Source organism: Mytilus galloprovincialis, chromosome 13 (genome assembly GCF_965363235.1).
Source record: "Mytilus galloprovincialis chromosome 13, xbMytGall1.hap1.1, whole genome shotgun sequence".
Lineage (NCBI taxonomy): Eukaryota > Metazoa > Mollusca > Bivalvia > Mytilida > Mytilidae > Mytilus > Mytilus galloprovincialis.
In genome coordinates this window covers 47,564,442-47,590,771 of record NC_134850.1, presented here as the reverse complement: position 1 = coordinate 47,590,771, position 26,330 = coordinate 47,564,442, and the positions used below count along the sequence as shown (strand labels likewise).

General features: G+C 31.8%; 1 protein-coding gene across 6 annotated transcripts; it reads right to left on the bottom strand.

The window, feature by feature from the left end:
- Positions 1-475: 475 nt before the first annotated feature.
- On the bottom strand, positions 476-25,564 carry LOC143056904 (uncharacterized). Of its 6 annotated transcripts, XM_076230085.1 has the most exons (12): positions 25,418-25,564; positions 22,235-22,297; positions 13,400-13,594; positions 12,721-12,953; positions 11,488-12,039; positions 10,794-10,805; positions 7,133-8,130; positions 6,134-6,298; positions 5,046-5,326; positions 3,118-3,303; positions 2,422-2,480; positions 731-826 (listed from the first exon to the last, which is right to left on the bottom strand). In XM_076230085.1, coding segments are annotated over exons 1-12 (2,784 nt in total). In that variant the 5' UTR covers positions 25,457-25,564; the 3' UTR covers positions 731-825. The 6 variants fall into 6 exon arrangements, with proteins under 6 accessions (XP_076086198.1, XP_076086199.1, XP_076086203.1 ...); XM_076230083.1 differs by lacking the exon at positions 2,422-2,480 and having other exon boundaries at positions 476-826; positions 25,418-25,563; XM_076230084.1 differs by lacking the exons at positions 2,422-2,480; positions 10,794-10,805 and having other exon boundaries at positions 476-826; positions 25,418-25,563.
- Positions 25,565-26,330: the final 766 nt, after the last annotated feature.

Sequence of the window (26,330 nt, the reverse complement as noted above, 5' to 3'; positions counted from 1 at the left end):
ACATTTTTACGTATTAATGAAGTAATGAAAAGTTAATTATTATATGCTTAACGTCAGTGTCAATTATTTCATGCATATTCAGGACAAGAACACATAAACGGTATCCCTGATAGATAGGCTACGATGATGCAAGATTAATATTTTGGACTATCAACACCTTTCCTTTATCAGGAGCCCATGATATACATTGTCGTTTGTTGCTGTAATATTTGTTTTTTGTTAATTGTTTTTTCTTCATTTATCGGGTCTTCGGATTTCCCATTTGAAATGTTTCGCATTTTGATATTGCGTGGTATTTTAAAGTCGATTGCATGGTAAAGTTTTTACTTATTGCTGAAGGCCATGCATTGAGCCTTTTGTACATTCATCACAATCTTTGGACTCCGGTCGATTGTTCTTTCGTTGGCAATTATACCATATATTAATTTTTATAAACCAACGCAATAGAGGCATTAAACTAAATAGATATTACCAATACTTTTGACAATTTAATCATAATACTTGTTTACATGAAATAAATACGTAAATTGATGTAGGACGGAATATAAGTCAAGTTAGTTAGGTAAAATATAATTCGGACATCTTTGTATCACATCACAGTTGATATTCAGTATAATTTTATGCAATTGTTTTGATTTTGAATTAAAAGAGAAATAGTTATGTACTAATACATTGATGTGTAGAATTAATTGAATGACATCGTTCTTTCAGAATAGAAAGATTTTTCCGACATCATTGTACTTCTTCGTCGACGACTTGTTCTTGGTCTGATGTCTTTAATAATTTCACTGTTCCTTTGGCATATTTCTTCTGTTAATCCCTTCACCTAGAACAACATAATTTTGATTATTAACAGACATTATTTATAATTTATTTAGTTTGAATGTCCCTCTTGTATCTTTAGCCACTCTTTGATGAAAGTGAATTAAAAAAAATCAAATATATCCTGTACTTCATGTGTATTTCATGTTTAGACGAAACGATGACACGACCTTCATTGTAAGACTGGTATCTTTGATTACTCTGTATCTAAAATTCACAAACATGCCTTTTATTTCTAAAACAATAGGTCTACACAATTAGGAAACAAAAACTCTCAATTGAATTAATCAGTATTCCTGATCATTTATCTCATATCATTTTAACTATGTTATACTTCGAAATAAATATTCTATAAACATTTTTGTTTTAATTGAACATTATTTTAAACAACTGAATTTTCTAAAATGCTAGCAAAAATCCTAAAATAAGAAGCATACAATATGGTATGAAACAGGAACAAAATATACAATACACACTGGGGCATAATCTGAACAATGTCATTTGTGTTTGTTTTTTTATGTATGATATTCTGGACATTTAGTTCTCTGACAAATAAAATGTGTTGAGTAGGGAATGAGTTGACAAAACAGATTTTACAAAATGTCAGGTTTTTAGGGCAAAATATTTACAAATGAAAATAAAACATGAGGTTTACTTTTAGAGCTTAATGAATTTTAAATCTTCATTAAATATAAAAAAAATTAAAAAAATGAATTTATTTGTTCAATATGTATATCTATAGTTATGTTTATATTGGGTAACATGACCGTCAGCAGTCTTCGAATGTCACTTTGATGGTTAATAATATAGCTGCTAATATAGAAAAGAAGATGTGGTATGGTTGCCAATGAGACAACTATCCACAAAAGACCAAAAGGACACAGACATTAACAACTATAGGTCACCGTACGGCCTTCAACAATGAGCAAAGCCCATACCGCAAAGTCAGCTATAAAAGGCCCCGATAAGACAATGTAAAACAATTCAAAGAGAAAACTAACGGCCTTATTATGTAAAAAAAAATGAACGAAAAACAAATATGTAACACATAAACAAACGACAACCACTAGACTATAATAAACTTGAATGCTTATATATTTGATCGAGGTTAATGAATGGTAAATTGTTTATTTTAATGTATGTTATAAATCAAATATGAGAATCTGAGTCAGATCGGGGAACATGAAATTGGCAGCTAAACCCTATTAAAGACAAGAAAAATGAAAAGTTAACTGGATGTACTTTGACAACAGCTTAACAAATGATAAACAAATATCTTGCTACGACCCTTATTGGTGAGTGAATGCCCGAAAGATATTGTAATGAAAATAAAGTAGGAGGTGCACAGTAACAATATATGGTTATGGTTAATGCTAAAAAGTTCAATATATTGTAAAAAGGAATATATGGAAAAGATATCCATTCGCTGGAGAGGAATATGATTGAAGGTAATAAAATAAATATGAGGTACACAACGGCATTATGTCAAGAATAATCCGTGAACGTTTAAATTTTGTGCAAGAAATCTAAATGAAAATGTCTAGCTATTCTAAGTACTCGAAACATTACAATCTAGCTTGAAAACAAATTTGCAATTACTATGCATGAGAAACTCCAATTTTTCTCCATTTCAAAATTTCTTTTGTATACTCTCTGATCTACAATATCATTCAAAAGAAAAACACATTATTGTATTCAACTGATTCTTAATACAAATAATAAACATTTATAATAAAAACTTATCCACATTCAAGTGTCAATGAACTGGAAGAAAGTATTTAAAGTTGAAATATGAATAGAAGAATGTTAATGATTATAATATCTTGAATGTTCAACATGCACAATGATTATAATATCTTGAATGTTCAACATGCACAATGATTATAATATCTTGAATGTTCAACATGCACAATGATTATAATATCTTGAATGTTCAACATGCACATTTAAAGTTCATAATTTGCTGAACATACTTGAATATGTATAATTATAATCTTCTGGATAGAAATGCAAACGAATTTTCTTTAGATTTTTGTTTATAAAGCACCACAAATTTCAAAATTGAGAGCCACATATGACTCTTAATTTTCTGCTGGAAAATATTGTTTATGGCTGTCGGTAGGTAACTGAATTATATTATTCAAGTACTTGACATGTTTTATATCAACATGTAGAGAAAATATAAAAATCTTCCAGGTAACATTTTTTTTACAGCTAAAGTTCGCCGACCTCGCCACAACAATAACATGTTTTGAACGTACATCATTGTATATAAGTTACTGCTATGAAACTTACCCAAACATAAAATGTAGCACCACCAGCGCTGACCATTCTAACTTGGTCCAATGTAAAGTCTCGTATTAGGTCTCGTGCACCAAGGGCAACGTCAACAGGAATTTCGTCTATTTTAAGTTCTTGTATCTTTCTTTTGATTGCATCTTTTCCCATTTTTCCGAGAGCAATTTGGACGTTCCTCCATTCCTGTAATCAGATATTAATCACTTTTTTAGAAAAGGTTTAAATGGCGAAAGAAACAAAAGGACGTTCAAATTGAATACGCACGAGTTGGAGAGAGAAACATAATACATGTATTACATTCGGTATGTCAAAGGGCAGCACATTATAAATACAAGATACGTTAGCCTTTCATTATCTATTGAAAAAATAAGCACAAGTCTGCGGAATCATAGCATTTTTACATATGAAAGCATCAAAACATAATGATTATTTTTTAGAAAATTTCGCTTTTCTTTCAAAAAGATTTAAAACTGCATCACTGGGATCCTTAACATGCATTCCAAGTAAAAGCATCTTTAACTAAAGTTTTAAGTCATTTGGTAATTCATAATGGATAACTGACATAAGAGGTCTCTAAACACATGAGATAAAATTGGAGCTTTCGTTAATTGAAGCCATATTAATTATGTGACTGTATCAGCGAGGGGAAATGTGAAAGCATACAAATATAGTATATGCCAAAACACATTATAAACATAAATATCACCAAAAACAGTTCATTGTATACATGCGTTTTCTATTTGGACACATATCTAAGATGATTTGTCTTTTGTCTGCCCTTTGTTTTGATAGTTATTGTTACAAATGTGTTGTTGTCAATGTTCAGGGTAAGGTTATCGAGAAGAGTATACCATGCATATTGAGGTATGATCTCTATAAATAACGGTCGCATCCAATAAAGAATATATAATATATTTTAACTACACAATTACACAACATTTCTATGGAATATTTTGAAAACTTGAGCTTACATGGTTACTAAAGCTTGTACACAGGTTAAATAAGGGGTAACATTTGATTGGTTAACTTCTAGTGATGTTTATTTTCTTATATGCAATGAAATGTTATGTGAATTTTTTTTTCAATAATACTGGACAGGATAAAACTAATACTCATTCCAAGTATTTTTCTATTTGAAACTAAAATAAACTCTGCATAATTTTTTGAAAAGTGCAAAGGAGTAGGTCAGGTAAGGGTCAATTTTGGCCTCAAATTTTAGGTTCAGCTGACGAAAGAATTTAGACACTTTTTAAACACTTAAGTGTCCATTTCAATTGATTCAATTTGTTTACGTGAAAAATTTTCACTGATTAACTCATAAAAAACACTCCGATTTCAGCTTAAATATGAAAAATCTATCAAATCTGCAAGAAAATGTCCCTTTTCAGATGTTTTTTGTCAAAAATGAAAGAGGCCACATCCGTGTTCATCCTCAACCTTTATATATGTTATGTATTATTATCAAATACAACTTACATTTCAATATTAAGAATGAACACAAATGCGGCCACTTTCATTTAAGACGGAAACCATTTAAAATTTAACAAAAATGCAAAAATTTTGAAAATTTCAGTAATTTAGCATGACTTAATGGTTCCGATATATGTACAATCATTGTATTGTCAAAAACAGCCCATATTTATGTAGGAGAAGCATTATAATTTCCAATAAATAAATAAAAGTTTACACTTTAACAATTTTGAAAAACTGATATATTTTGGGGCCAAAAAAGGGTCTTACTTGACCTACTCCTATAACAAATAGGGGAAACTCATTGGTGGTATTACACCTATAATGTCACTTCTTCTCTATGTGTATCAATACATATAATACTATGCATTTTCAACTTTAATTTAGAGGACAACTCTCTAAAGTGAGGCCTTCATATACAGGTCCAGATGTAATTTGATTTATTTCTACATTACCTCGGTTTCCTCTTCCCAGTGACCCAGAATTAGCAGTGTAGCCATCATAACTCTATGAACTGCAGGTGGAGGATTTTGGTATCCTTTAATTTCTGCAATGGTCTTTTGGTCAAGGGAAAGAACAGCATGCATGAGTTTTGTTATATTTCTGAGTCTTTCCAGCATTGCTTTAGCTAGTGCCATTTCTGTAGGTAGTCTTTTGTCATAGGAACCTCGCTTTGCTTTTGATATTGCTTCCTTAATGAGGGACATATCTCTCACTTCTGTGGCCTCATTCAGTTCTGTGATATAAAGACATATCATTGGATAGGTAAATAAAGGACAACAGAATTATTAGCATACTGTGTTTGTGTGAAACTTTAGTATATGACATTGTATTTTGAAATGATTTTGTTTAGTTTGAGGATTTTTTCAAACATGGGTAACACCATTTTCTGTTTGAAAATACAAACAAAATCTAATTTCGATATTGCATCACTTCAAAATTCTATTCTGTAATAATCTTAAAATTGCATGGCGGTGCGCTGAAGTTTACGGGTAAAAAACTACGAAATGGTATCTCCAACTCTTAACTTTTATCCACAATACTTGTTTTTTAGATGGGAATATTCTCTCGTGTTAGTACACATTATAATCACGGTATCGAACTAGTTAAGGGTTGTTGCTAACTTCAAACATGAACAAAATGATTTGTATGTCTTTTTGTTGCTCGTGGCTATAATAATTTCTTTGCATTTTTTACGAGCCACATGACTAGTCTGTCCGATCACAAGCTTCTACTGTTCAAGTCTTGAATTCTCGGTTGGTTGTATCATTTCCAATTTATTAGTGACATCTGGTAATTTGACACACTAAAGGTACACTGAAATTTTATTCCAGTTATCTTTAAATCCATTTAAAGAGAACATTAAAAAAAAGATACTCACTTTATAAATTTGGTAATTCAGAAACACTATTTTTAAAAATAGATATCCAACAAATTAGCAGATAAACTTAATCAAAGAGAGACACTATCAACTTAAAAAACGATCTGTTTCATAGCGTAGAAGTAGTAAATAATTAAAACAGAACAAATAAATATATTATACCTCTTCTTGTTTTCATAACTCCTAATTCTATTTCTGCTGTTTCAATGTCTTTTTGTGCTGTCGGAAGACCAAGGCTTTTTAAATCTTCTATTGCCATTTCAAGCTCAACGTCGTTCTGATCCTCAATAGCCCGCTTTATTTTTTTCCTTAGGTCATTTGGAACATCTGGAAACAGATGATAGAAAAATCTGAACGTGTTTTTCTGATGTTTGTCCGTTTCTACGGGGATGTAAGTGTCGGGAGTTTGAGGTAATTTCAAAAATGCAGAGGACATGCAAACTATTTTTTTTTGCAGGTCGCTTTTAAACGTCCTCAAACCAAAATTGTGCAGACAACTCCTACGCTTCTGTTCTTATGATATGCTAGAATATGAAAACAGAGAAAATGTTTCGTTTATTTTATGTTTGGTTGTTTTTTGTTTTGTTTTGTTCTTTTGGGCGAGGATTTGTCGCCTGTAATAGTTTTGATAACTGTGCCTATTGATATGAAAATCTCCAATTTCGCCCTCAGCATGTTTCTGTTCTTGCGGCCTTTCCATATTAATTAACCGTATATCATAGGTACTCAGGTACACTCATTTTATAAAATCGAACGAAAAACTGAATAAAATAGGAGCAGAATGTAGTTTAAAAATTAACAAAATTCAGTACGTTCAATTTGAGTACTAGAAAATAGACGGGTAGAAACAAAGGAGTTTGTAAATTGAATACATACGTTCTAGAGACTAGAACCATTGTAAGATATTTGGCTCTAAGTGCTTCCAAAGATTTTGTAAATTTTGATTGAGGATTGATTGATTGTTATTTGCTTAACATCCAGTGACAAATATTTCATTCTTATTTAGGATCACAAAACATTGACAATGAACCGGTAGGTCAAAGTTTGCAGAGAGGCCGGAATAAAATATGTTGCAACAGCCATGCTACCGACTTTTTGTAAGCTGCAAAACGAAAAGAACTAAAAAAAAATAATTCGAAATTAGTGTTATAAGTAGCATACCTTTAAATTTACTACTGATTTCAGGTTGTTGTGTAGGTTCTGGTTCAGGTGGTGGTTTTTCTTCTCTCGGTTTATGTTTTTGTTTTTTCTGTTTATAATTAACAACATATTCGTACATAACTTCATTTCCTTGGCCTCTGTTACCCATAAGTCGCAGGCCATAATTTCCATTACCTGGGAATCGAATTTTATATGTTATTTTATCCCCATTTACCTCTTCGGAAATCAGTCGTTTGGCCATTTCGGCATGTATCAAACTCCCTGATAAATTAAGAGATAAGTCAATGTCACCTATCTTCTGGAAAGCTATTTCTAGCTCTTCATCTCCAGTTTCTATGTACCCTGATTGATGGGTTAATGCTTTAAGTCCCATAGCACGGAATGCTTCTTTTTCTCCAAGACATTCCGAGAAATTTCTTGGGAAAGGAGTATTTTCTTGCTTTTGATTTGAAGTAATTAAATAATTGCAAACGTTTTTCGGTTCTCTATCACCTTCTTCGTTTGCGTACACTTTAAATGCATATTCTCCCTTCTTTGGTGTCGTCAAGTTAAATATTATGTCTCCGTTTTCCACTCTATGAACGATGTGGTCTGAAACTTCTTCGGGTGCGCTACCACCGCGGATTAATTGTCCCTTTATATCCATTTTATTCCAATCCTTATCATTAACTGTACTGAATTTAATTTCTAACTTTCCATCATTTGCGGGTATAATTTCCCCGCCAAAATGACTCATAGGAGCCATTCCACACTCCACTGCAGCACGACCTGGACCCCAACCAATCACAGGACATTCTGGGAACGCATCAACATCTGTAGTAGTACTTCCTGTGAAATCAAATTTATAGACTGCTACCCAGTCGTAATCATAACCAGGGTCGGTTATTGTTACATCTTTTCCTACCAGTTCAAATCGAAATATGTCTTTCACAGGAGATCGTACTCGAATGTGTAGGATGTGAGGTTTCTTTCTTTGTAAAAAGACATACCGATCATACCTGTAAGTAAATGGTTGATTATGACAAAATAATATACTGTGTATAGATACAAGAAGATGTGGTATGAGTGCAAACACAACTGTTATTCTCTCATCCAAATCACAATTTGTAAAAGTAATCCATTATAGGTCAGAGTAAGGTCTTCATAACGATATTGTAATGTGCGAATAATATTCCTAAGTTAGATGCAGTAACTTTATTCTCTTGAAGTCTTTCTTGCTGATTGCAAAATAAACCCAACTATCTGTGGTAGCAGAAACGTTTGCAAATACGTTTTCCTTATGTTCATAAATTGGATAAAATTGCACTATATGATATACATGTAAGAAGATGTGGTATGAGTGCCAATGAGACAACTCTCCATCCAAGTCACAATATGTGAAAGTTAATACACTTTACCTATAACTTTTTTTACATGAAGATATAGCTATTTTGTGATATGCCTAGTCTAAGAATACCTCTAACCCACAACCTTGAAGAACAACTAGCTATCTCTAACAGCAATTATATAATATACACCTATCCACAAGATAACAGGTAAAAAGCTGTATTTTTGTAATAATAAGACACAGTTATAACCCATTGTTATGATTAAAATTGACAAAATCTGAATGTATGTATTTCAAGAACTGCGTACATACAGTCTCTCATGTATTATATAGCGTGTTGTATTTGTGAAATTTATACGCTGGTGTATATGGTGAGAGCACAATATGAAAAATAAAAATAAAAAGAAGATGTGGTATGATTGCCAATAAGACAACTCTCCACAAGAGACCAACGTGACACAGAAATTAACATCTATAGGTCACCGTACGGCCTTCAACAATTAGCAAAGCCCGTACCGCATAGTCGGCTATAAATGACCCCGAAATAACAATGTAAAACAATACAAACGAGAAAACTAATGGCCTTATTTATAAAAAAAAAAAAAAAAAAAAAAATGAACGAAAAACTAATTTGTAACACATAAACAAACGAGTATATGTATCCAGATCATTGTCAATCAAAAAATTGAAAAAGGTTATTTTCATTATGTAAGTTTGAGGCATCGAAGCTGAATTAAGGGTCAACGATTTTGCGATTTCTAATCCCTGTTGATTTAAAGATTAGTATACTTTGTTTATATAAATAAAGATATTATTAATGGTATGTTCTCTTCCAATATACTTAGTTATAAAGCTATAATGTGTTTGTAAATTAAAGTTACTGTAACTCTTGGGTTTTTTATATATATATATATTTACTGTTCACTGTTGCTCTGCACTATATCGCGACCAGTATTTATACTGGTGTACTAACTAATAGGGAAAATCATTCTACGGTATTCCATTGTAAATTTAAAACCAAAATGCATGTACCAGCTTTGAGAATTGTCTTTCTAAAACGTTTGTTTTCAGAGTCAATGTTTTGTTAACCATTTGTACTCAAACATTCAGTTTGATGTTTGAATTATAATATCTAAGACTTGCTTGAATAATTGCAGAGAAAATTCTTTCTATTCCTTTATTTGATGTTATGGCGTTAAAACTATTACCAGTTGGTTTTAATTTCCCTAACTTATGGATTGTTGTATGTTTGTATATATATGCTGTGTTAGTCGCACTTTTCTCAACATAATTTCGCTAAAAACAAAAAGTTAAATTGCATATCTTTGATAAAGAACATGGCGGGTCTAGACTAATAACGGTACTTAAAAAAATATTACCGATATAAAAGAAGATAGACCAATAAACTTATAATATGAAATATAAATCAGACATTCGAAAGAAAAATCACTGCAGAAATTGCAAATTTAAGACATTAAAAAGCAAGTAGCATAATGTATAGTTTCAGCTTAGTATAATTGAACGTAAAGAGTTAAAATTTTCGTGTTGTCTTTATTTAAAAAAATAAAACATGCAAGTAAAATATTGAATGTACACGTGTTTAAATTTCTATTAATTAAACGTATATAAGTGTAAGTAAAAATTATGTTAGTTTTTCCATACGTGAAATAGACAAATGCCGAAAACAAATGAGAGCTGCTCCGTAAACAATAATGTGTATGCCTTAAAACATTCTGGTTTTTTTCTCAATAAGTATTAGCCTGAGATTCAGGAATTTTGTGCAATAATTTCAAGATAATTCCCTTGATTATTGACATGAAAAATACATGCATGTGTATAGATAAACAGTTTGTTTGAACGATATTAAAAAAAACAATTAAAAAGATGATTACCAAGAATTTGCATTTTGTGAGCACGAATTATATTTCTTTCGTTACTCACGGTATGGCAAATAATGGATATTTCTGTAAATAGTATTCAAATCAGCATATAATAACGGATATACAAATTGTACGGTTCCGTAGGTAATGGGTCAATATAGTTTGAATTCCTTGATCGGAATGATCTTGCTGTTCATTTGTCAGACTGAAAACAGGTCTTCCATGCAATGATTGATTAATGTAAAATTTGTCAGACTGAAAACAGGTCTTCCATGCAATGATTGATTAAGGTAAAATTAACTAACTACTAATATTTAAATCGAAAATCTATAGTAGTATTAAGCATTAAAAGCAGATTATTAAAAGTCTAGCAGTTAAAGTAAAAATATAGTAAAAATATAAGTATATCATGTTGCAAAACATGCATCATGCCTTTATGACTATATAGACTTACAGATCGGTAACACTACAAAAATATCAGTTTATAATAATATACATCCTTAAGAAAAAGCGACTATTATCAGTACATTATATTCATTTATATTTTAGTTTAAAGCACTGATGTGTTCATTGTGTCCTGTGATATTTGCTGAACTTGTCTGATACTTTAGCAGAACATTTGTATGTGCAAAAACTATATTTGAAGAGTCGCCTGTTTAAGTTGAAATGTTGCTAAACAGTGATTTCGTTTTGCTTAGATGATGTTTATTTTGTAAACAAACATTTATTAAAGTGCATTTATATAGAAATAATAATTGTTGCAGAAAACCGTAAAATAAATTATTGAAGGTTTAGGAATAATGGTTGGTTATGAATAAGGCAAGACTCTCATTTGGAGTCAAGGTAGTTATATACCATAGGTAGGATAGTGATTAGGCTATCGAAGTTTTCATTGTGAGTGCTTAGATGGGCAATATGATCCTCAATGGTTGCATTTTTGCATTGATTAAACATTGTAAAAAATGATACAATTTAAAGTGTATATATGAACATGCATATATATGTGTATGAAACCTAAAGATGGAATATACATGTACTATATATACTTCTTAATAATATCTATTTATTATAAGTGGTTGTGATGGTATATGTCATTGTAAGAGTCAAGTTCTATCATATTTATACACGTAATTGTGATTATTATTTACCTTGGTAAGTTCCCGGATGATGCTGATTTCAATCTAAACAGAAGATACTGAAAATCCAGATTTATTGCTCGGTCCTCTGGCAGTTGAAATTGTAATTCTATTTCTTCTCCTGCAGATTTTACTATACATATTTTAGGAAATTCTAATTTCATATGGAGATTATAGAAACGGTCTTTGAGAAAGGCTTGTGTTTGAAATTGTTCCTCAGTTACAACATCTGTCTTAAGCTGCCATGCAGGTTCTGTTGGAAAATGTGTACTGATCATCTGATCAGGTTCTGTCAAAAAATAATTCTCATCACAAGCGTAAAACAGCTGTTTATTTAAAGAATCACCTTTGACCTCGTCACCCTTATCAACACATTCCCATTGCGTTTCATCGGACCCTCCCTCTGCGCACGTTCCCCAGTATGCATTGATGAAACGCCAATATCCGTCCACCAAGACAGCATTCCATTCTCCATAATGCTGGTCGTCGTCTAGATGTTCTCCTACATCGTATGTGGACCCTTTTAGTTTACCGTGTATAATGATGCATGGTAATTGTGCAAACCTTCAATATATAAAAAAAAAAGACTTTTATCAGCTATTATGTTCGTTTTGTTAGTTGAAGGTGTATACCCTTAACCTGCTAGTATGCTCATTAGTTTCTGTTACGTAATCTACATAAGATTCCATTGAATTATCAGTAGACAAATATTCCTAATATGAGTCGTTCCTTTTCAGTACATATCAGGCGCGGATCCAGAGGGGGGGTTCCGGGGGTTGGAACCCCCCTTTTGTTTTGGCCGATCAATGCATTTGAATGGGAGCATATAGCTGGAACCCACCCCCCCCCCCCCACCCCTTTACTCTGGGTTGGGACCCCCCCCCTTTTTTTAAATGGCGGGATCCGCCCCTGCATATCATAAATAATATTGAATTGTGCTCAATTGTAAGTTAGAATATTGATTTACCCTATTGTATTCATATGTGTCATCTTATAATATACTAAGTAAATACATTCAAATTGTGATTTTGCGGTAGTTTTATTCTCATTTTTTGAAAATTATTATTATAAACTTTGATAGATCATCTCTAACCTACAGGGTAAACTGACTAAGTACATGTATAGACAAGAAGTCACAGTTTTGTTTTCACCATAGTTTTATTCTCATTCTTTTCAAGTAAACTAAGATAAGAAACTTTGACAGATTATTATAACATTATTTACATCGTTATTGTCAGCTCTTACCGGCATAGTAAACTGACTAATTGAGCATAATTCCCTTTTCTGTGTTTTATCCGCCATAACTGGAACAGTGTGTGTGATTGTGATGGTTCTCTCTTCGGTATGTTTAGTTGGTCTATTGGCTGAGCTGTTATCCATCTATAAATCACTCGGACTTTGGACAGATCGTCGTTGTATCCGTTAATCAGATATTCTACCAATGCTGACAGTGGCTGTTTGTGTAAGCCTTTTGGAGCCTGTGAAAACACAAATATGTCTGTAACTTTTCATAGGTTACATGTCTACCATTACTTTATGCAATATCAAGTAATAGTAGGAATCACATATGTGAATAAGACAGCAACCCTATGACATAAAGTCTAAACGACATTAAGAGGTCAACATAGTTCACGATCTCCAACAATAGAACGACATGTATGTTTATATATTAAATGGAGAATAAATCATGAGACAAAAATCAAAGCCTGGATACATTTCTTTATATCTAACTGATTTCTTTGGGTTCAAGAATAGAAAAATACACATTATCAATTATCAAATTTCACCCGGGTATAATGTTGCTTTACAATAACGTTAACTTCACATTTGATAAACTGCAGATTATCTTTAACTAGTATGTGTACTGTTCAAGATAGTCGAAAATTTAATATTCAATTTGATTCGTCCTTTTATATGCATCTACCTTTAGTGCCCGATCGTCTACATGGGAATACTTGCTGACGTCAAAGATTTGTTGTTTTGTTGTTGGTGGGGGTAATGGTGCAGGAAGGTTATCTATATTCTCGAGACTATCTATAAAACAATGGTGACGGTCTGATCTTTCAAATGTTGGGACCAGTTGATAGGTGGCAAGCAGTCTTCCTAAATCTGGTGCAACCTACAAAAGACCAAACATAATAAGTTTAAACATTCTTTAAATATGAGATGTTATTTTACATGAATAGCAAATGAAAGTATTCTAAATAATATTATCAACGCTTAGGATTGACTTTGGTATATAAATGTGTCCACTTTTTGGCTATACGGGATATAAAAATACACAGCCACGTGCGTTCGGACTGATATCCTTAAATTCAACACGTCGTGAAGGGCGAGTTCCACACGCTCTGCAAATTAAACAACGTCTTGTAGCAACTGCTGAAATATTTGTAGGTAGCATTTTGCAATTCAAACGTTTACCCCTACCCGAAATACTCTAATTTTTATTTTGCAGTCCGAATTTTTCGCCCTTCATCCCGATCATCCAACCTTGCATAACCTATACTCAAAGTTAATATGTTCTCAATATTAAACATGAATATGCATCAAATGTTTGCCATTTGACGTTGGGCAAGCAAGAATTAATTATTTGACCAAATAATATTATATAATCATAATGTACTAACTATGTTTTTACATATTTTACACCATGAATCATGCTAAACAATTTACGTGCAACAGATTAGATAAATTTGAATTTTATCAACAGTTATTATAACATTGACAGGTTGAGAAATCAATATTAATTTACTTCGGTGATAGAACACAACTATAGTTACCGACTTCTAGAATTACCATGGAAAATTCGATAGGATCTGTGTTCCCGATTGCCATTCAAAATACTAGCTATATATATAGATTTGCAATCATGTTTAGCAGATTTTGATAAGTTTTCCTTCTATCAGCCGATATTAGAACGTGCAGTAAGGCTTCAATGACATGATTTTACTTTAAGATAAACCGGAGTGTAAATTAACTGGAACCTTCATAAAGAGACAGTCGAGAAGATACAAAGAGGACACTAAATGAAAAGAGGCAACACCATGGACATAAAGAACAACGCGGAATTAGAAATAGTAACAACAAAACATAACACAGAGTTCTTGATCCACTATTGACACTGTAACCGTTCAAGGATAAAAATTCCAGGGACTGAATTTTCGGCTTTCCCTTAATACAATTTGCGAGTATGGTCTTAAGGAAACGATGATATTCCGTCGGAAGGGGACGATAAATGGCTGACCCGTGTTAAGAGAGAGCCATATCTCTTGCACGTAAAAGACACCCTTGTAGATTTTGAAAAAGAGCAGGCTAATGCCGCTACAAGGCAGCACTTGCACCCGCAAAGTGGAAAGGGATTAATATACTTTTTGGACTTTTTGGATTATAGCTCTTCATCTTTTATATGAGCTTTGGATTTCAAAAATTTTGGCCACGAGCATCACTGAAGAGACATGTATTGTCGAAATGCGCATCTGGTGCAGGAAAACTGGTACCGTTAATGTTTTTACAATAACTTGTTTCCCAATCCACGATAAATACATATGTTTAAACTAAGAGTAAAACTATCTGAGATATACACAACAATAAAAAGAAAAATGAAATCTAGTATTATATTGATATAAGTATTTGACTTTATAATAAAAAAAAACAAGCAATTAAAAGTATATCGAAAGAATATGTACTAAGTGTCTTTGCTCTACTAAATAACCATAAACCAGGATTTAGTTATTACAAACATTATTGATCATTATGGACTTAAATTTGATATATAATGATCACAGCGCTTACATTCCCTAGGATAAAACGTTATTGAGATATGACATCTATCTTTTCTATCTCTCCACATGAGAGTAAGTCCTTTAAAACTTCAAATCAAATAAATATTAAGTAATCTGAACTATTTGGTTATACATGATAAGTAATGTTTATTTTTGATAAGTTATTCTAAACCTATTTGAAGATTTCACTTGTCAGTTACGGTCAATACTGAGGACAGGCTTAATTCTGATAAGTCGCCTATGTTTCTGGGCAGTTACAGGAATTTCTTAATGGCTAAAGAGTATACAATTAAGGTTGTAACCTAAAATGGCTCCTCATTAGCCATGCCACATCCTGTGAGATTTTACCTTTTACATTTTTTAATACGTCATAATCAGAAAAATGTAATGAAAAGATTCATAATATTTATGTTTTAAAATTCATAATAATTTGTTTACTAAGAATCTGAATTGTGTCGTATACTAATACAATTGAGTTGAAGCGACTTGGGTAGATAGAAAGCGCGTCGTGTATAAAATTTTAAGTTTGGTATCGTTGATAAATCTTAAAACCATCAGATCGATCCACTGTTGATATCTCGTACCTCATGTTACTAACAGGCCAGTGAGCACTTCTGTGCTGACATGAAACGTCGTTTTCTTTTAATTGTGAAAGCAATGCATTTTACACCGACTTATGGTGTTCCTATGTACAATAGACATATTTAGCACGACTACACCGACTTATGGTGTTCCTATGTACAATAAACATATTTAGCACGACTGTCTTATGGTGTTCCTATGTACAATAAACATATTTAGCACGACTGTCTTATGGTGTTCCTATGTACAATAAACATATTTAGCACGAATGTCTTATGGTGTTCCTATGTACAATAAACATATTTAGCACGACTGTCTTATGGTGTTCCTATGTACAATAAACATATTTAGCACGACTGTCTTATGGTGTTCCTATGTACAATAAACATTTAGCAAGACTGTCTTATGGTGTTCCTATGTACAATAAACATATTTAGCACGACTGTCTTATGGTGTTCCTATCTACAATTAACATATTTAGCACAACCGTCTAATGGTGTTCCTATGTACAATAAACACATTTAGCACGACTGTCTTATGGTGTTCCTATGTACAATAAACATATTTAGCACGACTTTCTTATAGTGTTCCTATGTACAATAAACATATTTAGCACGACTGTCTTATGGTGTTCCTATGTACAATAAACATATTTAGCACGACTGTCTTATGGTGTTCCTATGTACAATAAACATATTTAGCACGACTGTCTTATGGTGTTCCTATGTACAATAAACATATTTAGCACGACTACACCGACTTATGGTGTTCCTATGTACGATAGACATATTTAGCACGAATGTTTGGAATTTGGTTTTCCTTCAGAGACTTCTTCCTTTAAAATATTGGTTGTGTTTTTGAATTGTTTTGGTTTAATCATCACCGATGATCTTTATATAGACCAAACGCGTGTTAACTACTAAATCCTAAGACTGGTATCCTAGTTAAGGTTTTAAAGTAAAGGTCTCGTGTTAACATAATCAATTATAAATGCGTGACAAAGAAGTTTTAATGCCATTGTGAAAGATACAAATATCAACACGCGAGTGTATGGTCCCCGTGCCTTATCGTCGAAAACAAGTAAAACTGTCAACGTATAATTTCAAGTTCCTCCGAACAGACGTTCGTCTGGAAACTTTTTTAAACAAATGCAGTGATATCAGTTAAAATTGGAACAATATTCTATAACCTTTATTCTGTCATGAATTGAATTCTGTGATATGTTTTCAAGTAGAATTAATATTCCAGAATAGTTTTACCATTTCGAAAAATTTTTATCTATAAAGGAACTTCTTTATAGCATAACGTTACAACAGATGCCGCTATAAGTGAAACATTAATGGAGAAAACAACTTCTTCTCCATTCCCCTGCCCATATCCTCCCACTGTAGATGGTGTCATTTAACTGAATCTTTTGAAGTTTTCTGTGTAAAAACTTTATGGAATGACGTGTGTGTAAGTTAACTTTAACGTTAGTTAACATTGGTAAATATGCAAATAACATGTCTACTTCATAAAATTATTCTCATTTCAAAATCAATTATTTAATAGTTGAATCTCGTATGTATTTAGCTAAACAAACTTCATTGGGGTTTAAATGGTTAATAAAAACATTCTTGATAAATTGAATAAATATTTATTAAAATCCTTGTTTTTATAAATTTCAATTAAAGAAAACAAAATACTTACAGGCATTTTTGAATTTTCATTTAAGCCAATGTACGATTGCGGCCATTAAATAAATTCTATATGTATATCAAACTTTCACAGAACTAGATTAAAGTTTATAACAACAGTTAATCTGATTTTAATTCTTTAATGTAAAACAGCAGTGCTTTCTTCGTATTCTTGATCATGTTTAATTCGGTCAAAAGGTAAATCCTGGGCGATAGGTTTAAGTATAAAACACAAATTGTTCTTTTTACTTATCAAAGTGATCGATTGATACGAGGGTAAAAATACATTGACAATTTGAGTTTCCTTTGTTGATGATGTGATGATTGTTTGTGTGTAAATGTTCAGAATAAATGTTTGATTTGTTATAAAAAGGTGTTGAAATATAATTCTTCCAAACACGAATTTGGCCTTGAATATGTTTATCTTTCTCGCATATACAATACACAGGTACAATCAGCATTAAACAACACGAAATCATAACTACATTTTGTTTGTCTTTCATGCATTTGACAACGATCAAACGGAACTATTAATTTATTTATCAATCGATTATTCGACATACAGTAGCGTATACGTACCAACAGGTCAATCAAAAAATAAAAAAATAAAAATAGCAATAAAAAATTGAACTTTATTCCGAGATAATTGTCATAATGAAAGGTCGACTACCAAAAAACAAAAAAAGAATTCGAAAATTAAAACACTTCAATTAAAAATTTATACCGGGAATCACTTTATATCCACTAAATGGATCAACCTTATAAAAATGTTCAAAGATTCAAAGCAAGTGGTGATTTCATCAGAATGCTGGAAAAACTATCAACACCAAAACATGAAATTGTCCAGTAATTTTAACAGCACATTACATTCGAGTTTAAAGTCAATTCCTTTCAAGGGTGGCTTCTACATGTTCCTCTTTTGACTACAGATATGAGAATGACGAAGTAAAAGTAAGCACAATAAGGATTATATAGTATGTATAAGATCTTCATACTATTTTGAGTATATCAAATATTTTAATCCCTACAGCTATAGTCATTTAATTTGTTTGTACATATTTGTCACACCATGAACCATCCGTTTATGCCGAATTGTGCTACATTATTTGTTTTGTAAAACGGTTCTGGAATTTGTTCGATCAAATTTTGGAGAGCATAAGTTACTAACTGAGCTTTATTCATAATATTATATTAACATATTTGTCATCCTCTAAGCTTGCTTCTCTATAGCTATATGCAAATTTAATAATAAGCAACATAAACAAGAATGTACCTTGACCCATATTGGTTTACTTCATAAATTGTGACTTGAATGGAGAGTTGTCTCATTGGCACTCATACCACATCCTTTATATCTAAATGAGGCAGTAGTTCGAACTTTAAAATTGTGAGTCTCCCTTATAACACAGCCGTAGATATGTACCAATGTAGTTGTATACAGAATATCGGCGGTCAAGTATGATTCTTTAGTTACAATCTGTTTTTGAAAGCGAGGGGACGTGGTTATGCAATACATACATCATGTTCACTATTACTATGCAATACATACAGCATGTTCACTATTACTATGCAATATAAGTAACAATAACTTACCTTTGATTTCATCATTGAATGTTATTTGAATTAATCTTTGACATGTCAAAAACGAGAAGTCCTAAATCAAATATTAACACAATTCTGTCACCCTAGCCATAGTCTCAGTGTTCTCATTTAAGAAAACTTCATGTTGATAAGAGAATACTTGAATGTTTAATTCACTTCAAAATGTGTATTCATACCTCTTATCGGTATCGCGTTTTGTGTAAATATTGATTTTTAAATACTTTTCTCATTGTTTGATTTTAAAAACAGGTATTTTAGTTTAAATTTATTGTATCTATATTGCTCTCATATTCTTAAAGGAATAAAATTAAACAGAAAAATGTTCTGATTTGTAAAATATAATTGAAGTTTCAAATAAATATTTCAAATCATGGTATTTTAATTGTTTAAATATCATGTAATTACATCATTTATTCTTAACAAATACAATGTGTTGACCTATATGTTGACCTGAAATGTTGGTCTATTTAAAAACCAATGTTCTTTAAAAACACACACACACACAAACAAGGTCAATTGCAAGTAACTGCACACAGTTTCGAGCAATGCCAGCTTCATCGTGAAATGCACTTTCTTTTTTTCTATTTTCGTTCTCTCTTTTTTAAAATGTGTCGTTTTTTACCCCTTTATAACGGAATATAACCAACTAGAATCTACATCAAAAAGTTTAAATGCATGTAATTTAACCGATGTACACTATAGAAAATAGAGATGTTATTTATGGGGTTTACTTTACCATTGTTTACCCGTTTTAAAGGCTTACAAACTGTAAGTGTAAAGGAGTAATTTTAAAGATCAAGTGATATGTGATGAACAGTCAAGTGTGAATTCACTTAACAAATATATTTGCTTTATCTGGAAATCATCAACTTTAAAAATCAAATTTTAATATTTCAAAGACATACCAAGTTTTAATCAATGTTTATGAATCACATAGGTAAAACAGGCTCTGAACAATTAAGGGCTAACAGTGTCTTGGTCATGTGTCAGTTACATTGTATGTAGCCCAACATTAGAAAAGTTGTTGGTTTATTTAAAAAAAATGTTTTGAAATATTTTTTTCACTCGGCGAAATATTACAATGTTTCTGTCGAAATAAAATATACAGAACATTTTTTCGGACATTCATGTTTATAAAAAAAATGTTTCCACGAGACACATCTTTAAGGAATAACATATATAAATTTCATTTGCCAGTCGTAATTCTTTAACACGTTGCATCATGTCGGGGCCTTTATAGCTTGCTTTTGTTTTCATTGTTGCAAATGTCTACGTCATCTGGTCTCTGATGGATAGTTGTTTCATTGACAATCATACCACAACTCCTTTTTTATGGACACATTAAGGTGGTACCTAACACTACAGGGAGATAACTCTGTAAAGTTAGCTAAACGTTTTGATTACGTTGTGTTGTAAAGGGAATATATAAATCTTCTCAATGATAAAAATTGGTGTTTGTCAAACTGCTATATAACCAGTGTAATTTTTCTGACAAAACGGTTGGTTCAAAATTTTTGAAATTTTTATATTTTTGTTAAAGGGTCAAAGTAAGTACTTTGACAAATTTTATGAAAATTAAACGAGCCAAATTAATTTTAGTGCAACTGTTGGGTACCACCTTAGGATGTAGAAATGTTGAACTTGTTTTGTTAATGTATTGCAAGGTAAAACATGCGCATTTAACTTTCTATTACTTTTGGTATAATAAAATTGTTTAAAATAAATCATTAAAAACATCAATTTCAGTATCAAAGAAGAAAAGCATGGATCTCTAGGTACACACAGAGTCAACAAACATGATTCTAATTAATAAACTGTCAGTTAAATACACGAATAGCTCTGTATATTCACTTGTTTACTTAAGTACCTTGACATTCCGTCTTACCACGAGTGTCTTACCATTATAGGTCCAATTCTTTATAAAGTCATACAAAGAAGATTATCTATGATAAACCAAGTGAATTAAATATTCATTTTGTTCATTTGGAGTTTTGATTTTTATGTTATATAGATAAGTCTTCCTGATAGTCCTATTTTTCTTCCGCTATTATTGTCCAACCAAATTCTTCGTTACATAAGCGAGCTTCGTGATGACATTTACAACAATACAAATATTTCGATGGCTATCGGTAATTTAAAACCAGTCGTCACTTTAACTATTTTGGTTACAATCTGATTCATAATATACATAGGCTAGCGATTTATTTAAATACCTAAGTAATAAAAGGCATTCATTTTGTGAACATAATTATCATTTTACTACCTTTCCTGCTAAAAGGCATTCTGATAGATAGATTGGTGCTTAATGTCCAGTAGCAAATATTTAATATATTTTCTGGGCGAGAACTAACTAGCAAGGCCCGTAGGTAGGAATTTTAAAGTGGGGTTACATATTCTCGCGACAAACACACAATCAACTTTAATAGTCGCAGTCCAAAATAAACGTCGAGAGTTCGGAACACCCAACCCAACGCTTTGGCTAAGGGCTTGTAAGCCATTGACATTTCGTATAAAATTTTGCCCGGATAAGACAGACAGCTATACCCTACCTTGGTTATGACAATCGTTACCACATATATTACAGGTATATGTAACACGGATCAAAATCTGTTGTATTTCATTGCAAAAATCGTTGTATTGGAATATAGGAATTGGAATGGTAGACACAAATGTTTGCTTATATAAAAATAAGAAGATATGATTTAAGTGCCAATGAGACAAATTCTCTACAAGAGACAAAAATGACATAGAAATTACCACTTTAGATCACTATTCGCCTCCAATAATGCGCAATACCCATTCATATATAGAAAAAACATCTATTTTGAAGGTAACCGGATCACAGCTGATATTGTACCTGACACAATGATAGCAGATAAGGTTTGGTATTTGAATTGATAAACCACTCTTCCGAATCAATCAGTCAAGTTTCAGAATATAATGCATCCTGGGTAATATTTTCAAAAGTGCACACTAAAACGTCCTGATTGGTTGAAAATGTCATTAACAATGGAAATTTAACCAATGACGTGACGTTATTTTCATTTTAGGGTACGAACAATGAAATTACCCATGATGCTTTAGATTCTGAAACGGCCAATTGTTATACAGTTGTACCTTTTGAGAACCAGACTTGACAGTTCCATTCTGCTTCTGTGCTTCTACGTCTTCTAGAAAGTTCTGGAAAAAAACGAATGTTGAAGTAGAACTGTTTAGAAAAATGATATGAAAGGTCCCTTCTTATGAAAGTTGTACTGATCCGAACTCTAAATACATTGAAAGCGGCAAAAAGTGGGGCCTAAAAAGGTATGCACTTTTTCTTTCAATTATGAAACAGTGTCATAAATAATGGAGTTTGTTTGAGGGAGGAAGTTAGACTGGAAACCCGTTAAAATATATCATTTTTTAAACAACGGACTTACTCTATAAGTTCATATTTGCATTGGGGTGTGAGCGGAGGTCGTTTTAATAACATGATCACAGATGAGACATCACAATTATCTATATACATGTATGTTTTACCAGTATAATCATATTAAAATTGTATTACCTCAAATGACAACGCGCACAGATTTTGAGTGAAAATTTCTATCGTTCTTTTTAGCATATATATATCAACCAATAGTGTTATAAATAGTTCTTCTTTTCGGTATCGTAATATGTATCTGTTAATATTAAAAGTGTCTCAAAATTCATACTTTATCTATATTCTATTTTATACCTTTAGACTGTTGCACATATACATATTATTATTAGTATAAAATTATACCACTAATATAATAATCATGAATTCTGATTTCGAATCTGATTAATATTTGCATTGAGTTATATATGGTCTGGACTACATAACAATTTTAAAAGGAAAGAAATTTGAAAACTTTAATTTCAATATGCGAATAACAGCAGGTGAGAATATACCAAAACTTCATTTACTATTTAAATTTACTGAAGATTAAAGGATTAACGTTTACATATATATTTTGTTTACTTTGGAATCTCCAATACACAATAACTAGACGTCGAAAGTCATATATTTTAATTCTGCCACGAGATTTAAGAATTTGACATAATTAATATGCGATGAATAATCCTCTTTGAGGTTTTTTGAAAATAAATTAAACCAGACTATGAAAATTGAATAATAGATATTTCTATATAGATTATATCGCCTTTAATGATTGAAACGTTAGCTTCCTAGTTAAAAAAAAAAGAAATATTCAAATTGCACAATTGCACAAAATGTTACTTCCAGAAAGTTTAAAAGATATTTCACACTTTTCACAATATTGCGTACTTGACCTTTTTCATATTTCGTCTGTCAATATAAAGAAGAAGAGGTGGAGTGATTGCCAATGAGATAACTCTTCACCAGTGACCAAATGACACAGAAATTAACAACTATAGGTCACCACACGGCCTTCAGCAAGGAGCAATGTCAATTTTTCAATTTAAAAGGTCAGGTTTTTAAGCTTTAAACACTCTCCCCAACATGTTGAGGAGGAGAACATATTTAGGATAAGAACGTGTTTACAAATGCGATAATATGTATAAGTCTATGTTTAGGCCCTATATACATTTTTAGATTGTAATTTACACATAACAAGCACTATTATACACATGGGTATCTTGTATGCATGTAAGAACGACAAAATGTGGATAGGAAATTAATAAATATTTCCCTTTCAATTCTACGTTCAGTTCTTTTGTATATACGACAGACAATCAGCCTAGCGGATCAGTTGACAATCATTGGTGGTACTTTGTTTGTCTTAGTTATATGGCTAGCAGTGCACTCATTCGGATATCAGTAATGCAAATTATAAATGATTTGAAGTATTCAAGTTTATAAATATTTATTTGAAGGGAAACAACAGGCAAAATGCAAATGTTAAAAGGATATTTCAAACAGGGAGCATTTTTCATTTAATTACACCTTATGTAAGAATCCTGGGTTTTGATTGGTTGATAGCCAGTGTATTTTTCACCAATTCACTGTTATCAAACGATAATTACACCTTATGTAAGAATCCTGTGTTTTGATTTGTTGATAGCCAGTGTATTTTTCACCAATTCACTGTTATCAAACGAATATCGTTCATTTTTTAACTCCGCCGGTGTATTTGCCAAAAAGGATTTGCCTTTTTTACCCTCTCTGCCGTCGTATGTACTCTATCCGACTGGACGCTTGTAACGTCACGATCATCAATGCGTTTTAGAACATTAGCATTCGGTGTAATTAAACAGATATATCATGTTCTTGAGGGGTATTTGCGAAAAATACCAGTCTTGAGAATGAATTTCCCTCGCCTTACGGCTCGTGAAATTTAACATTCTCTCGACTGGTATTTTTCGCAAATACCCCTCCTTAACATGATATATCTGTTTAAAAGTTAAATTTTATGAAAAAAGTAAAGAATAGCTTGTTTTATTTGTTGTGCTGTTATTTGATACAACTGTCCCAGGTAAGGTGGATGTTGGCGCCTACGTAAACATGTTTAACCCGGCCCACATTCTGTATGTATCTGTGCTCAATCAGAAGCCTGCAATTCAGGGGTTGTCGTTTCTTGAACTTATTGTTTTCATTTGTCATTGCCGGGCCTTTTGAAGTACTGGTATTTTATGCGGTGTCATGTGTTGAAGGCCGTACAGTGACAAATATTTGATAACCTTCTACGCCATATGGTCTCTAGTGGAGAGTGTGGCCAATAGGTTTCGAGATACATATACATTTATCATTTGCTGAGCTCATCAACAACCAAAATGGTCTACAAAGAACTCCACCAAAGGGCAACTGTATCATCATGGAATTGACGCATTAATTGCTACAACATTTTTCGCAGTAAGTATGAAAAAAGGAAAAAAATAACACAATGCATTATCAATCGAGATAAAAATCCTACAAACTTATATGTAAACCAATTCAACTTTGAAAACTCTCCATCCAAGTCACAATTTTTAAAAGTAAACCATAATAATTATAAGTCACAGTACGGCCTTCAACACGAATCCTTGGCTCACACCGAACAGCAAGCTATAACGGACTCATGTAAAACCACACAAACAGAAAAACCAACGGTATAATGTATATAAAAACGAAAAACTAAAAACACTTATGAACACCATCAACAAGCGACAACAACTAAACATCCCGTATCAGATTATATTTATGAAATATGTTTTGGTCACTCTAATTAAAAACTAATTGTGTACGGTATTTTCAGAAATCTCTACAAGGATTAAAAATTTATCTAAAGTTCGATTTTTTAAATGAATCTGAAATGACACGATATTAGTGCTTACCTCGTCGTGCTTGTTATCTATAGATGTTCCACTACCCATTTTGTAAGATTTTCATTTCAACAAATTATCATTACCACAATTAACTTTTAAATCACACTTTTGTTTATATGTTGTGTACACAAATAAACATTATTACATATGAATAAGCTTCTTTTACGGTCTATCATGCGTTTACACTAAGGGTATTTGTTTTTAAGCGTTTACTATTGTTATGAAATACATAATGCATTATAATACTCCATTCATTAAACAGTATTTAATTTCTCTTTTACTTTGATTTTACAGACCTATGCATAAGGTTTTGACAAGATTTTCCCATTCAAATACATACATGTGTATATGGTAAAAATATGCAGGTTATTGCTACTAGTAATTGATAAAATAAAAAGCATAATCTTATCAAATGTGCACTTTGCATAAACATTAAAACGTCACCGTGGAAACAGACCGGCCAATTCAGCAATGAAATGTCCAAAACTGACGAACTGTTAATTTAAAGTTTTTATCGAGAAGTCAAAACCCGATAAGCTTACAGAAGCATTTTTTCAGTTTACGGTTGAAAGCTTCGTAATTAATTGACATACCGACTGTAACGAGGCTAAAAGAAGTAATGTTTTTGGCTTAGATTACCAGTGCAAGTCGAACGATCAAGATACACTTATACTGATAAAAAACAAATATTTACATCATCATTCACAACTTTCTGAGACATGCGAGATGAAGATCAGAAATAAACCCACTGTTCCTATGCTTTTTTTTTTAGTTTTCATGCGAGATGAAGATCAGAAATAAACCCACTGTTCCTATGCTTTTTTTTTTAGTTTTCATGTGTGTTTGTGTTATGTTTTAAAATAACTGTCATGAATTGAAGTAATTTAATTCCCAATTACGATTTTTATCCCTATACATTTTC

Excerpts from the sequence above, each read along its gene's own strand:
- LOC143056904 (XM_076230083.1), bottom strand. The coding sequence starts at position 25,456 with ATGGGTAGTGGAACATCTATAGATAACAAGCACGACGAG. Across the intron at positions 12,954-13,399 it reads TAGACGATCGGGCACTAAAG|GCTCCAAAAGGCTTACACAA; the intron begins GTAGATGCATAT and ends GTGTTTTCACAG. Across the intron at positions 827-3,117 it reads GTGCTACATTTTATGTTTGG|GTGAAGGGATTAACAGAAGA; the intron begins GTAAGTTTCATA and ends ATGTTGTTCTAG.